Source organism: Falco naumanni, chromosome 1 (genome assembly GCF_017639655.2).
Source record: "Falco naumanni isolate bFalNau1 chromosome 1, bFalNau1.pat, whole genome shotgun sequence".
NCBI lineage: Eukaryota > Metazoa > Chordata > Aves > Falconiformes > Falconidae > Falco > Falco naumanni.
Window position 1 is genome coordinate 69,055,548 of NC_054054.1, and position 14,883 is coordinate 69,070,430.

The window sequence follows — 14,883 nt, forward strand, 5'->3', positions numbered from 1 at the left end:
TTTTGAGGCAATAGAAATTACTCTGTAATAACGATTTTTAAATACGAAGACAAGTCTGTCTTGAGAGGGAACGATGTATCTAAGTTACAAGCAAGTCACAGCATTAATGAGAGGGGCAAAAAAATCAAATCTATGAGTAGCAATGAATGAATTAGTAAGACAAGGCATATCTTAGAACAAATTAAGGTAGAAGCATTCAAAAGAGTATTATGACAAGCTTAGTTTAGATTAAAATGGATCTCTTGGATCTGTACAGCAGAGATCATTAGAAACTAACTGGAATAATTTTTACTTCTGACTATTATTTTGTTCAAGTTTTCACTTCAAAACTTAGTAGATGCCACAACCTATTATTAACCTCATCATATCTTAACACACTACAGCTGCAACATTCAAAAGGCTAATGCAAGTTAAGAGTATTTACAATTTCATTCACATGCTGGCTGTAAGCTTGTGCTAAATTTGTACTCCGGGAGAAGTTTCTACTAATGCTTGTCTCAGTTCAATCCTGAACGAACTGTGTACTCTTTCCCATTTCTGAGCAGACACACCAAGGACTAAACAAAGCAAAGACATGACTACAAGGAGTCCTGTCCAGGTCAAGAAAGAAGTCAAGCGATTTGGATGCTGTTTGTAACAAAATTTTTGCCTACAGAGCTACCAAAATTTTTCAGTAACTAAGACTATATACAAAGTTACATGTAGTTTAATTTATTAATCTGAGAAGACTGCCCAGTAATTAATTCAATAGACATGGATAGCTCACAACATGGGTCACAAAAAGCAACTTCTTTGCAGTGCTTGACTTAAGTCTCAACAGGTTACACACCCAGTACATCTGCCAGGTCCCCTGGAAATTCAGTAGAGATTCATCTGGTTGTGCTTACAGTGCTGTATGAAATTTAAGTAGCAGCTCATATGCCAAAACAGTTGGACAGCCTTATGTATTTTTTCAGCAGTGTGTATCTTTTGGATCCCACTGCATTAATATTTTAATAGTACTATCAGAATCTTATGGTAAATTATCACCACGTGCAGAAGGAATTCTCACATAAATCCCATGATGGAAAAGACACAACACCCACAACACGCTACCTTGTTTCTTTGACCTTAAGCACTGATTTCCAAAATCTAAATACATCCAATTCTTTGGAACAGAGAGCTTACATAAAAAAAATAAAAAAATCAAGAGTTTGGGGTGGGGTTTTTTTCATTGTTGTTGGTTGGTTGGTTTGGGGGTTTTTGGGGGGTGGCGGCGGTGTTTGTTTTGTGTTGGCTTTTTTTTGTTGTTGTTCGGGGTTTTTTTTAATAAAAGCTGAATTTTCCAAACCACATTGTATCTAATGACTATCACTGAATATTAAAAGAAAAAAAAGTAGCTGCTACTCATGCCTCAAAGTATCATCATAAAACTTCCTCGACAGGTGATGGACTTCACAATTACAGACACACACATATGCCTATAAATTCAGAAATATAAGCAGACTCAGCTGTATCTGGACAAGTCTGCAAGGTCAGCATGCGCCGCAGGAAGTGGAAGAATCCGTACAATGGTTCACCCTCTAGGGTTTTACTGGGGAGTGAAAGCTTTAGATTACTGTTATAACTACAAAGTTACCCATAAATCAGATAGCAGAAGAATAATCAGAACTGTACTGAAATCTACCTGTTGATACCAAGTAGAACACTATTTCTTAGGTATTTTATTGATTTTCAGAACTTTATACCAAAAAAGCGAGCATTCACACTACCTCCTTAATTAAGAAAGGGCACAGCAATTACAAAAAGGTAAAGAAGAATTGAATGTTCACCCCCTCTCTTCAAGACAGGTCTCACTTGAGAACAAAAACGTATTTGAGAAGTATCTCTCAAAAAATCTTTTTCTCTTGGGTCTGTCAGAGAAATAAGGATAATAACCCTTGTCAAAAATCCTAGCTGCTAAAAAGACATTTTAAAGATACCTTCTCCTCTGAAACTTGAGGAGTTTGGAAATAAGAGTATCATTAAGCAATATATGTCAGCAATAGTCTACAAAATACCAGTATCAGTGAGGCAGTCCACATGAACATTGATCCCCCTTTTCAGTTTTAATTGACAATACTCTTCATGTCTGAAACCTGCCTACTAGTTTTCTCACACAGTTCAAGTGTGGTAGAAGATAATCTTGAAATTTGTTACTTTTAGATTAGTATCAGCTTTCCTACATGTAAAAATAGTACCCTGTAACACAGCTAAAGGAAAACAGGATTTAACCATTCAGTTAAAGCAAGTACTAAGGTTAAAGATAACCATTATATATTCATGAAAGCATTCAGCAAACATCATGCAGATGTATGGCAAAAGAATCAACATTCTCTAACTACAGCTGCATTAATGATTTCTGTTATTTACCGAGACAAATTTTAGGTATCCTTTTATGTGGGCCAAATAAAATTAAACTGAAAAAAGCGTGTTCATGTGCGCACATGTCTGTGTGTAATGGATGCAAGAGTAATGATAAATGTCTCTTAATAGAGAGCAACAAAGTTGTCAAAAAAAAAAAAACCAAACAAAAGGGAAAAAGAAGTCCTCACAGAACTTTTGAGCCTGCAGTTGCTTATCTTATTTACCTAGGCAAACCCCTCCCACACACACGATGACCCAACTTCATTCATCACATAAATAATTGTACTACCCAGTATTGAATTTACTCACATAATACAGGAGGAAGATATTTTAATGAAAATGTCCTATAAAGATACTAACCTACCCTGTGCAGAGAAAATTATTCATTCAGCAGTGAAGTGAAAAGTCTAAATTAACTTTTAAATTTAAAGTGGGCTGACAACAACTAATCCTCAGAAGCAGCTATATGTCACTTCAAAACCACATGCCAGGAGTATCTACCTCTGCATATTCCTGGCATCTGTCTCAAAACACGGGCCTTTCCTTTCATCACATACAGAGTGAAGAGACTTAAAATTCCTAGCAAGCATCATGCATCTCATCTACTTAGAAAAATCTCCAGATATAACTACCAAGTATTGTAACTACCTACCTTCTCAATCAACGGTTTTACTTGTGTGGTAGAAATATAGAGAATATTTTTTCCCTTTTGGTGATAAAAGACAGAGACTCTGGAGAAAAAAGTTTCAGATTTACACTTCTGCACATGAAGACTTCACTATTCTCATCAGGAAAACAACCAACTTCTGCAGCAAAGACTGTACAGCAACTACTTGTCAATCTTTTCTAAATAAAGTATAAAAAGTAACAATTCAAAGGGTACTCAAAATCAAAATGCTATCTTTTCTTCTGCTTAGACATGAACAGCCACCAAAGAGTTGTATTATTACGTAGGTATTTCAGATATTCTATTGATTTGAAACAAAGACATTTTTACAGAGATGCCCTCGGTATACAAAACCACCTACCACTTCTACCTGTACAGCAAATGCTGCTTGTATTTATCAGTTCTTTTCTTTTTAAATTTAGAATCATTTAATTCTTATTAACAGAGAACCACTTCTAAGATCTTATATGATTATTTTACATTTTGAAATCAGTTTGCCAAGACTGATTAAATCAAATGTATCTTGTTTGCATGAGGTTTACATTTGACTATTGTAGTTATTCTAGCTGACACACAGAAATTACCTTCCCAAACCAAAGAGGGCAATCTTGAAAGTGTTATTTTTGGTCATAGTTGTTTTCTATATTCTAGAGGGGAACACAAAGAGTTTTGTGTTATTACCTTTTAGCATCCCTTGCAAAATTCTAGCTGTTACAAGACACTGCCTCAAGCTGCTTCTTCCCTCTGTTAATTTAACATTGCATACACTTAAGAAAAACTTCTCACAAAAATGTTATGCATTGATACTGAAAAGAGCCAAGTTAGGAATAACACTCTTACAAAATACCTGGTATTTATGAGCAGTTGATAGCCCAATTTCTAACGAATAAACTCAGCAGAGGACAGAATAGCAACATGGTTACTGAGCTGATAGTATGTTAGTCTAGGTAAACTTCTAGACCACATCTATAAATACTTAAGTACTGCTTGAGAGAAAGCACAGCAATATCGCATCTTGTAATGGTACCAAAAAAGTAAGCAGCCCTGTAATTGTCTTTCAGAATCCTCTTTGTAGTTGCATGTAGTGAGAAGTACTTGAGGTTCACAGCTTTTAAAACTTTCAGGTTTAATATTATTTTCTCCTCTTTTAATACGAGATCTGTGCAGAGGGAAAATAAAACCCAAACCCAACCAACAAAAAAATCCAACACAAACAAAACCCTTGTGCACTCATCTTGGACATTGAAAGGGCTGATGTCAGCTATTGAGACTTATAGGAACTGACAGAAAAATCCTCCAAGCAGCTTTTGGGGAACAGCTGTATTTCATCTATGAATTCAGAGATTCTTTTGTTTCCATAGCTTAAGACAAATTGAGCTACAATCTAATTTTGCTATGTTCCAGATTATTCTATTAAAAACCCAACCCTTTTAAAACAATTATTTCAGATTAGAATATCTTGGGTTAGCATCTTCAAAAAGTGCAAACTTGCAGATAAGTTCTCAGTAAAATTTAATTATAAGCTATATGTAAAGGAGAAAAAAAATATCTGTGCCCAATTCTTATCAATAGCATTACTTTATAGACAGTCATATGGATGCAAAATTACTTACCTACACGTAGCAGGGTCATTCAACCCCTAGGAAAAGATTAATTTCCCTGGTGTACAATTCAGCGTCATATCCTAGTTGGCAACAGTGACTTCCTTAGTGTGTGACTGTTACCAATTACTAGAGCACTTCACACAGGAGGTCTCAAACCTTACAACAGAACAAGCATGAATATGAACTTACAGCCTTCACTCCAGAGCAGCTGCTACCAAGCCAAACATAATGCCTCTTGCATGCCATGTGCAAACCTGTGCATTCTTCTGGGAATAGCAGTCCTAGCTGCCCTGGCCAAATAAGATGCACTTATCTTCGAAGTCTGAAGGAAGATGTCACTACAAAGCTGTATATTAAACTGTAATTGAGAAACACTCTGGGATAGAAACCAGATCCAATAGCCATGGATCATTTCCGAGAGAACGTCCTGAAGTCAGAGATTAATCTTTAAACTATTAATTCATACTCAGTTGAAATTATGTTGGGAAAGCTCCTGATGAGAAGGAAATGGAAATAAAAGTCTTCTCTAACGGGTGGTTTTATGCCAAAAGATTGTACCAAATGATCTCAAGAGGAGATTTGCTAACTTGAGGCAATTTTTGATGTTTTATGCATTGCCAGCCACTTCCAAATGCAGAAAGCATCTCAGAATGTCTGCTTTGAGATAATTAGGATATGAGCCAACACACCAGGGAAGCAGTTATGAGAAGAATTCAATTTTCCTCTAATCCAGCACAGAATCTCTATCAGGTTTCTTCCAGCATTCTGAGGAAAGAAGAAGGACTTGTTTGACATGAATTGTGCTTAACAGATGGTTAAATATAGTATACATTACTTTCCAATACGAACGCTAGATGAAACTTCCCTCTCTAGCTCTTGAGGTCAAGCACAGTTTGCAGGCTGTTAAAGGGTATGAAGTGGCATAAGAACTTAAGATTTGTACACAAAGTTATGGAGCGTAACAAAAATTCTAACTACTAGGTCAGCAGAAGCTACTTTGGTGAACTTTCTCTCTGAAAATTGTACGCAGCAAAGAAGAATTTATCCAACTCCCATTTCAGTAAGGTATCAAAGTAATTTTCTTTGAAACAGCGAGTGTCAATAAGTGATTACAGCTGCTGTTACAGGCCCCCATTGATTCATTTAATCATCAAAAATGGATTCATTTCAGACTATCATGACTCCAGGTTGTAAATGTAACTTAAGAGAAACCTTATCTTTCATCTTGGTAGGAAGAGATGATTCCTTTGCTTATTCATTTATGAATAAAGATATGTATTATTTTTAATGTTCACAGTGTATAGGCAAAAAGGGTTTTTTTGGCAAACATTCCCTCCTTGGTTTCTATGGATAGAATGAGTGACCTACCCTTACCAGAAGGCCAGTGACCAACTGACAATATTCTGGCTGAACAGAATGAACCAAAACAAACCACAAATGTGCAAGTAAACAATGGAAGGTGCTCTTCTCCGACACTTCAAAGAAAAGATTATTCATATGCTGACTTATTTTCCTGGTTAGTTTTATCCCCCCATTCCTTCCCTGATCCCATGGTAGGAGACAAGAATTGTTGAGTAACAGAAGAGGAACAGACCCAAGGACATTCAAGAGGATGAATATACACAACAATTCAGAAACAAATTGGTGGTCACACACTACTGCTAATGCAGTTCAATGTAAGCAGCAGCATTAGAATTATTGGCATAGATTAATTACCATAGTGAAATAAATAGCATACAAAGGAACAAATGAGTGATTGAATTATTGAATTGATCCTCTTTTCCCATTTGAAGGGGGGAAAGGGGGGAGGGAAGTCACAACCAGTGGTTAGAAAAAAATCCTATAAATTAAACCGATTTCTTTTTATGTTGGCCAATCATCTGGTATTAGAGTGTCACCCAGTAGCAGGCCATGACTTGCATCATAAGCAACTGTCCCCTAAAAACTGAAAAGGAATCTGGCACATTGAATTTTGTCATCAGGAATGCCAGAGATTGCCACACCTAAAACTAGTTATAATTGATTACAAATTTCTAACAATACTGAATTTATAAGCATTTGTCTGCTTGGACAGTCTAGGAATACTTAAATGCATGTGGTGACAATCTCGAAATATTTGGAGCTATCATGCTACCCAAGCGAACTAGCACATTTTTATTATGTTTAAAAAGTGCTTTCCCTTGTTCTATCAGATCTGTTCAACTGGCTGGCGCCACAGGGGCTACATTTTCAGGAGGGAAATACCAGCTTGTAAAATCTTTCATGCTTGTTATGGACTCCCACATTAGAAAACTTTATGGCTCAAAAAGTATAAAGGTAATTAACTAACAAATCAATTAACACAACACTACACTACAAACATTATAGAGAACAATTTCTCACCTGTAAATCTATTCCCTTGCCATGACTCCCTCCTCCAGTTTAAAGGGGGGGGGGGGGGGGGGGGGAGGGGGGCGGGAAGCAGCTGAAACTTGTAACTGATCTAGAAAAGTGTGAGGGAGACAGGAAGAAACAAAAGGAGAGGTAAGTCAGGAAAGACCTGGCTAGCCACATTTTGTTATAGGCAAACTGTCTCAGCTGCTCAAGAGGCTTCCCAAGCAATATTCACATTGCACTGATGCATACTCATGACCCCCCACAAATGCCACAGAGATTTGCTTTTGTTCAGATCCTCCTTTCCTGTCTCTCAACTTTTAAAAGACTTCAAAGAAGATCAAAAAGCTTGAAAGAGGCATAGTAGTTTAGTCTATAGAAGTGAAGATAGATGGAAGACTTGGTCTCATTCTTCAAACACAAAGGAAGTTGATATGAGAACGGGACTAAACTGTTCACCAGGTCTACTGCAGACAGGAAAAAGCAAGGAAGATTTGTTAGACATTTGGAAAACTTTCAAGTAAAGAGTAATAGACTGAACAGACTGCCTATGGAAGTTGTGGAATATCCATCACTGGAAAGTTTTAAAAACGGGTTAGTCAAACATCTGTCATAAGCGATTAAGGTATAATAGATTAGAATGAACTTGAGATCTTTTGGCCTCTTCTGCTAAGGTCTTTTCATTATACCCAGCATTAGAAACCCATTAGAAACCCATTATTTCCCTCTTTTATATCCCTAAGTTACATTTGATTTTTAAAAACATGTAGTAAACCCTACCTTTCTAATTGTGATATTTCCACATATTCAAGTGTGATTATTTCGGAGAACGAAACACATAAAAAATTTGCTAACTGTGAAAACAGGATAAAGAAACCCACCTGTGAAGTAAAACACCAATACATTAATTCTAAACTCACTCTGAAGAAATTGACCTCTAACATCATTACACAGACAGTACTACATTTTCTTGTTCTCCAAAAGAAAAGAAGATTTGTGAAAACTAACTGGTGACTTAGTGATCTGCAATCACCAAGCCTAGTCAGTAAACCATTTTACAGGATTTTTTTTTAAAGCAAAGTGCTTTTTCCCAATCACAGAAAAAAAAAAAGAAAAAAAAATCAAAACAATGAAAGCAGAAGGCTGCTTTGGGAAGTATTCAAACCTTTTTGAAGCCATATTAAATTATGAGTAGGGATGGCTTCTGACACACCAGGGGAAAAAGAAGCTATCAGAGACCTCCCCCCACCCCGCTTAATACTAAGTTAACCATGAAAACTATGTTGTTCCTTACTGTGTAATACTAATGTAACCATGGAAATGAAAACTAAACAGATTTCCCCCTCACCCCCAGTACAACAGGAAATCTAACAAGGGAAGTGTTTCTTGGTGATGGTAATGAGAACCATACAGGTAACTAGAAAGAGAATAAACAGGGGTTTCTGCGGCTCTCTGCTGGACTGGCATCATGTAATTCATACCGTTACAAGAAACGCTATTTACTTTGCTCACGTCTGATGTTCCTAGGAGCTGCCCTCTATGCTGACCCCTCAGTTTTATCTGTGTTGTCTAGTATTTGACACTCTTTAGGGTTTAGGAAACACTCCCTTAGAAGAGACATACATGAATGAATGAATTCACAGGGCAGCTGTGACATTCAGCTATCAAATCAATATCAGAGAAGTTCAAAAACATTACGGTGGATACCAGATTTGTCTTCCTGCACACCTGATCAAGCCTTCTTACAACAACTACTTTGCATTATTTTTATTATATAGATATTTCCGCAGTATGCTTACAGGGACTTGTAAAGTAGGTGGGATTTGTAGGCATCTGAGAACTGTTTTTCTTTTCCCTCTTGGTCTAAGCAGGTCTTGGATAATACATAACTCCTGTTTTGCATCTCAAGACATTTTTTTCCTTGCCAATTCAACACCCACCCTTCATTCTGATGCCACTATTTGGGTTCTTGTCCTCCAGAATGTACAAACTACTCTGCTGCTTCTCAGGGCTTTTTCAGAAATGCACGGAGTAACATGACACCCATAACATGATTTCTTCTACTTTGGGGCAGGGGGAAGGGGAGCGGACTGAGAAATTGGTACTTTTCTAATTTGATTCTACTGCTAATTAGTAAAACTGCTGTTCTGTGAAAATTTACAAGTGGTTTGTTGATTCAGAAAGAACATGCACAAATCATTACAGCTGATTATTACCTTGTTATCTCTTACTATCTTGTAATATAAATTAGCATAGTTCTATAGTATAAAATGTGCTGTATAATAAAAGTACAGAAATGTTTTGAGGCACTTTTAGAATATTTCCAGAAACTGTTTTTAAAGGTTCATGCCAGCTGAAATAAGTGTACTGTATCTCAATATATTTACAGACTAATATAAACCCAAAGTTTTTTACTTTCTACTTTAGTCCTAAAGTAAGAAACATCAACACACACCCTTAACTCCCAAAGTCACAAATAACCAGGTCTCCATGATTAAGAGATAATTTGGAACACTGATCAATTTATTGTGACTATGTGTCACTTGAATTAGGAATTCAGCATATAGCATGAGAATTCAGTAATAAACATTAAAGTTAAATATATATTTTTCAACATTCTCTACGTTAGGACTCCATTCTTCAAAAATGTGATTCTACCAATAATATTAAGCAAGCAACATTACAAAGAACCAAAACGCTTTGCATAACGGAGCATTATTCACATGACAGTTTACACCTCTCTTTTCAGAAAAACATTAATACTATGAAACTTCCAGGTCAGTACAAAGTCAAAGACTCTAGTAAACTAGAATCCTTTGACTAATTGTTAGAAATAATTTTAAGAAAACGCCATTAATTGATTTAAAGGTTTTTGCAAAGCATAAGAAGCCCTAGGGGGGTTGCTTGCTTCCCTCCCATCATGGTATGCAGTTAACCTCATTGCTAGTTTTCTTGGATAACACAGAATTGAAATAACAATAATGTATTAAACAGACTTCAGTCAAACATATTTAGGAGCAAAAACATCAGAGAACATCTCTTAAATCAAAAGGATGAAAAAACGTCCATGGTCTGTTTGGCACTCCTTCAATAAAGACGCCCTATGTTAGCTTGCCATTACAAATCTAATCTGCTATGAATTTAACAATCATGTCAAAGCAACTTCATCATACCTTTCTGCACTAAACTTATTTTTCAGACTGCTTTCCCCACTCATATATGCTTCATCATCAGAAATATCAAGCCTTCAAGGCTCTAGGCAACTCAAGAGTCCTATTATTTCCAATCTCATGGACTATTTTCAGGTTTTTAAAATGTCCTTCTTTAGCAAATATCCTTTTTCATTTCATACCATTCTCTCCAGACTGTCCACTACTTTCAGTCTGGGGAATGAGTTGTTTCCTTCTCTATTTACATTTAAAGCTGTGAAAGAAACAAATACATCTATAGCAATATATGGAAAATATGCACAAGCTTCGTATTTACAACTGGCAAAAGACATTCCAGAGCCCAAATTTGCTAAAGATAGTTTTAAGAGTCATTATAACCTAAGTCACTCTGCCTTCAACATCTTGCACCGTCAGGAGGCAATGCTGCTAAAACATCAAAGCAACTCACCCATATATTGCTTAAAATTCTTTTAAGCCAAAATTAACATAACAAGACCATTTGTGACAGTGTGTGTGGAATGTATTATAATGAAGTCACCTTGACAAGCAAAGATCCTTGAGGCTAGCTTTAAAAAAACCCAAACCAACAACACTTTACCCACTATTTGATAAGATTTGTCAAAGTTTTATCAGTTACTCATTTCTAAAGCCTTATCCTTTTTAATAACATCCTGTATTAAAAATCCAGTTTTAGGACTTTTGGGTTTATTTTACAAACTTGGGGTTACTCTCTAACAGGTCTGCCACATGTATTATCATCTAAACATAAGCAGAGAACAATATACTATGTGAACAGTAAGGCGTACAAAAATAGGATGCTATATTTAATCACTATGGCCTCACCTTACTACAGATTTCACAGAATGGCTGGGATTGGAAGGGACCTCTGGAGATCCTCTAGCCCAATGCCCTTACTAATGCAGGTTCACCTAGAGCAGGTTGCACAGAGCTACATTTGAATGTCTCCAAGAGGAGACTCCACAACCTCTCTGGACAGCCTATCTCAGTGCTCTGTCACCCCCAAAGTAAAGACCATCTTCCTCATATTCAGGGGGAACCTCCTGTGTTGCAGTTTGTCCCTGTTGTCCCTTGTCCTGTTCGCTGGGCACCACTGGAAGGAGCCTAGCCCCATTCTCTTGACACTCACCCTGAAGATATTTGTATGCATTGCTAAGATCCCCTCTCAGTCTTCTCCAAGCTAAACATGCCCAGCTCTCTCAGCTTGTCCTCATAAGGGAGATGCCCCAGTCCCCTCATCATCTTTGTATCCCTCCGTTGGACCCTCTCCAGTAGTTTCCTGTCTCTCTCGAACTGGGGAGCCCAGAGCTGGACCCAGCACTCCAGATGCAGCCTCACCAGGGCAGAGCAGAGGGGGAGGATAAGCTCCCTTGACCTGCTGGCCACACTCCTCCTAATGCACCCCAGCATGGTACCACTGGCCTTCTGGACACCAGGGCACACTGCTGGCTCATGGGCAACTTGCTGTCCACCAGGGCCTCCCAGGTCCTTCTCCACAGAGTTGCCTTCCAGCAGGTCAACCCCAGCCTGTACTGGTGCAGGGGGTTGCTCCTCCCCAGGTGCAGGACCCTACACTTGCCTCTGCTGAACTTCATGAGGCTCCCCTTCCATCCAGCTCTCTGGCCTGTCCAGCTCTCGCTGAATGGTAGTAGCACAGCCACTTCTAGTTTTGTATAATCATCAAACTTGCTGAGGGTGCACTCAGTCCCCTCATCCAGGTCATTGATGAACAAGTTGAACAGGACTGGACCCAGCATTGACCCCTGGGAACACCGGTAGCTACAGGCCTCCAGCCAGACTCTGCACCGCTGATCACAACCTCTGAGCTCTGCCATTCAGCCCGTCCTCGAGCCACCTCACTGTCCGCTCCTCTAACCCACACCTCCTGAGCTTACCTACGAGGATGTTATGGCAGACAGTGCCAAAAGCCTTGCTGAGGTCAAGGTAGACAACATCCACCACTCTCCTCTCATCTACCCATGTAGACTTACATTTCACATAAGCACCCTGAACCACAAAAGTACTTGTGAAAAGCAAAGACTATATTAAAAAAACTTACAGTATCAGAGTTAAAGAAACAGAAAGAGCAAGAAATGCGAGGATTAATTATTTTGCAGTAGTATTTTCTTAATTTTACCGGCTGGTTAGTTCAATGTATATAGTACTTTGGTAATATTGCTATATGCTGGTTAGCTGTGGACTTACAACCTAACAAGCAACAAATCATGAGCTCATCCCTGTTATCCAATCCATGTATCTCTGTACAAAATATGTATTGTACTTTAAATCTTGCAAGTACGTCTACTGAGGATGCACCAAATATTTATACTGTTTTCCACTCACTGAAACCAGTGGAAATGCATAATGAATTTTCCAAAATAGAGAAAGGAGCTGCTTGTCGATTAGTGAAAGCCATTCCTATGCAAAGCTCAGTGGATACTCCATGCCTGTACTTTCCAGACTATTACAGCCTTTTCTTCTACAGCCCACCACTATCCCACTTCCAAACTGCCACTTCAGTCGATGGCCTGAATTAAGGAACACAAGTAATTTCAGAAAAAACACTTCACGTGCTTGCTTCCTCCCCACAAAGTGCTGTATCTGTACTTGCAATGCCACCCTACAGCCCCAGCACATATTAAGCTCCGCGATTAAACCCTTTCTCTAAATTAAACAAATAACACAACGCAGTTTCCTCTAATTCGAGGCCCTCATCCTGCCCCTCCGCTACAGGGGAATTCCCCTCAGAAGGACAGCAGCGGCCTCCCTACGACCGTCGCCACAGCAGCGCATAGCTCAGGGCAGCCCCGCTCCTACCCTTCCCTCACTGCACCGGCAGCTCGAAGCAAACAGGGCCCCGCCGAGCTCTCGCCTTCTCGGCACAGAAAGCCCGGCCCGCGGGGGAGGCCCAGAGCAGCCCCTCAGAGGCAAAAGGCGGCCGAACTAAGCCACCCACGGGCGCGCTAAGAGCACGTTGAGGAAATAGAGCCACCCCCACGCCATGGTGGAGCTCGGCCGAGCTCCCACGGGGCCCGCCGACAGGCACTCACATGAACCGAGCCGCCGCCACACACCTTCATCCGCTGAGGTAACAAGGCCCCTCTGCCCCGGGCTGCCCAAGCAAGCGCCGGAGGTTTGTAAGAAGGCGCCTGGGAAAGCCTCGCTACCCCCAGCCAGCGTGGTTTTTACAGCTAAGGCGCTCAAAACGTCATTCTCAGCGTGCTGACAAAGTACGTACACTCGTGGAGGGATGTTAAACGCTTTGTTCCTAAAAAGTCCCCCCCGAAAAGAAAGCTCAGGCACTGCGCTGGCCGCCTCTATGCCTGGGTTCTTCCGGCGGCCGGGAGTGACGCTGCGGAGCGGCGGGGGCAGCCGAGGGCGCTGCCGCGGTGTTCGGGGGCGGGGCGCGCAGCGGGGACGGCGGTTCTCTTTCACGCAGGTACACCCCAGCCCCGACACCAGCCCTACCTCTCCCCTTGCCCCGTTAGGCTAAGCTTAGGCCGCTAGCCGCCGCCGAGGGCAGTCCCTGCCCATGGCTGTTGGGTAACGGAGGGGCTGAGGGAGCTGGCGGGCGCGGTGGGAGTGAGGCGGGGGCGCAGGGTGAGCGTCCCCCGCCGCGCCGTGAGGTGTGCGGGGCCGGCTGGGCGGGCGGTGCGGGTTGGCGCCTTTGTGGGCTGCGGGCGCTGGCCTGGGCTAGTACCTCAGGGCTGGGGAGCCTCTGGTGGTCCCGTTATAGGGCCTTCGAGGTTACCGGGGTGCCCGGGGTTACCAGCGTTTCTAGCAGCCGTTTAGCAATCTGGTTAAAAGCGATTTCTCTTTTATTAGATTTAATTCCTGAACAGCCGTGTGTACCGTATAAATCGAATGGTAACAACCCCCGTCTTTACGTATATAGGGACACTGATGTAGCAGCACAGGCAGACGGGCTGTAACCAAAAGACATTGATAAACAGGTCCAAGAAATAACAGGTTTATAAAATAGATGTGACTAAAAGTCGATCCTGATGTATCAAAATGAGGTTATATGTTTTCATCATGCCATCCAGGTGTTATTTTTTCCCAAGAGCTGAGTGTTCTAGCTGTAGGCATGAAACTTAAGATGTCCATACGTCTCACTTAAGCTTGGCTTTCAAAGCAGCAACATCTTAATCTATGTAGTGACATTGCAAATGTGCAAGATAATGCCAGTAACTCTTCTTGTGCAAATACGTGCATAGAATACAGAGGCTTTCATGTATGTATGACAAAATTCTCCAAGTACTACTGAGATAAAGCATTTTTTAGTCTTTGCTGACAGCTTATGTTTCACTTGAGTGAAGCGATGCTTTAATTATCCCTACAAGAGGAGGAAAAGGAATTACTATGTAGCATTGTCATGAAACAACTCTTCAAATATTTCCTAGTTACCTATGCCAAAACCACCGTGATACCTGTCTGGTTTTGTCCTCCTTTTGTGTATTCATTGAAGACAAAATAATGACATTGGAGCCTTGTCAAAATCTGGTTTGCATTTTCCATATGTCTTGAGTAACGGTACTATAATGAAAATTTTGGCATGCTGTTTTATATATTGCTGAATTGGTGTAGCTAGAATCTGAAGGGAAGTGTTTCTTCGCTGCACTAAATTTATTAGTTTGGACAGAATAACAATGTTAAATTGTTTTTG

The 14,883-nt window shown here is 40.1% G+C and overlaps 2 protein-coding genes across 4 annotated transcripts in view; one reads left to right on the forward strand and one right to left on the reverse strand.

The window, feature by feature from the left end:
• The window catches only part of AIMP1 (aminoacyl tRNA synthetase complex interacting multifunctional protein 1), a 39,340-nt gene extending 25,917 nt beyond the window's left edge, over nucleotides 1-13,423 (reverse strand). The window contains exon 1 of one of the 2 annotated variants that reach the window (XM_040598222.1): nucleotides 13,292-13,423. Coding sequence is in view for 1 of the 2 variants with exons in the window: in XM_040598211.1 (XP_040454145.1) it covers nucleotides 13,268-13,269 (2 nt within the window). In the remaining variant the exon portion in view is untranslated. Of the gene's footprint in view, nucleotides 1-13,267 lie in introns of both variants that reach the window. The other variant, XM_040598211.1, reaches the window with a different exon arrangement.
• Nucleotides 13,423-14,883, forward strand: part of TBCK (TBC1 domain containing kinase) — a 118,110-nt gene continuing 116,649 nt past the window's right edge. The window contains exon 1 of one of the 2 annotated variants that reach the window (XM_040598123.1): nucleotides 13,423-13,656. The gene's annotated coding sequence lies outside the window, so the exon portion shown is untranslated. The remainder of the gene's footprint in view (nucleotides 13,657-14,883) is intronic. The other variant, XM_040598112.1, reaches the window with a different exon arrangement.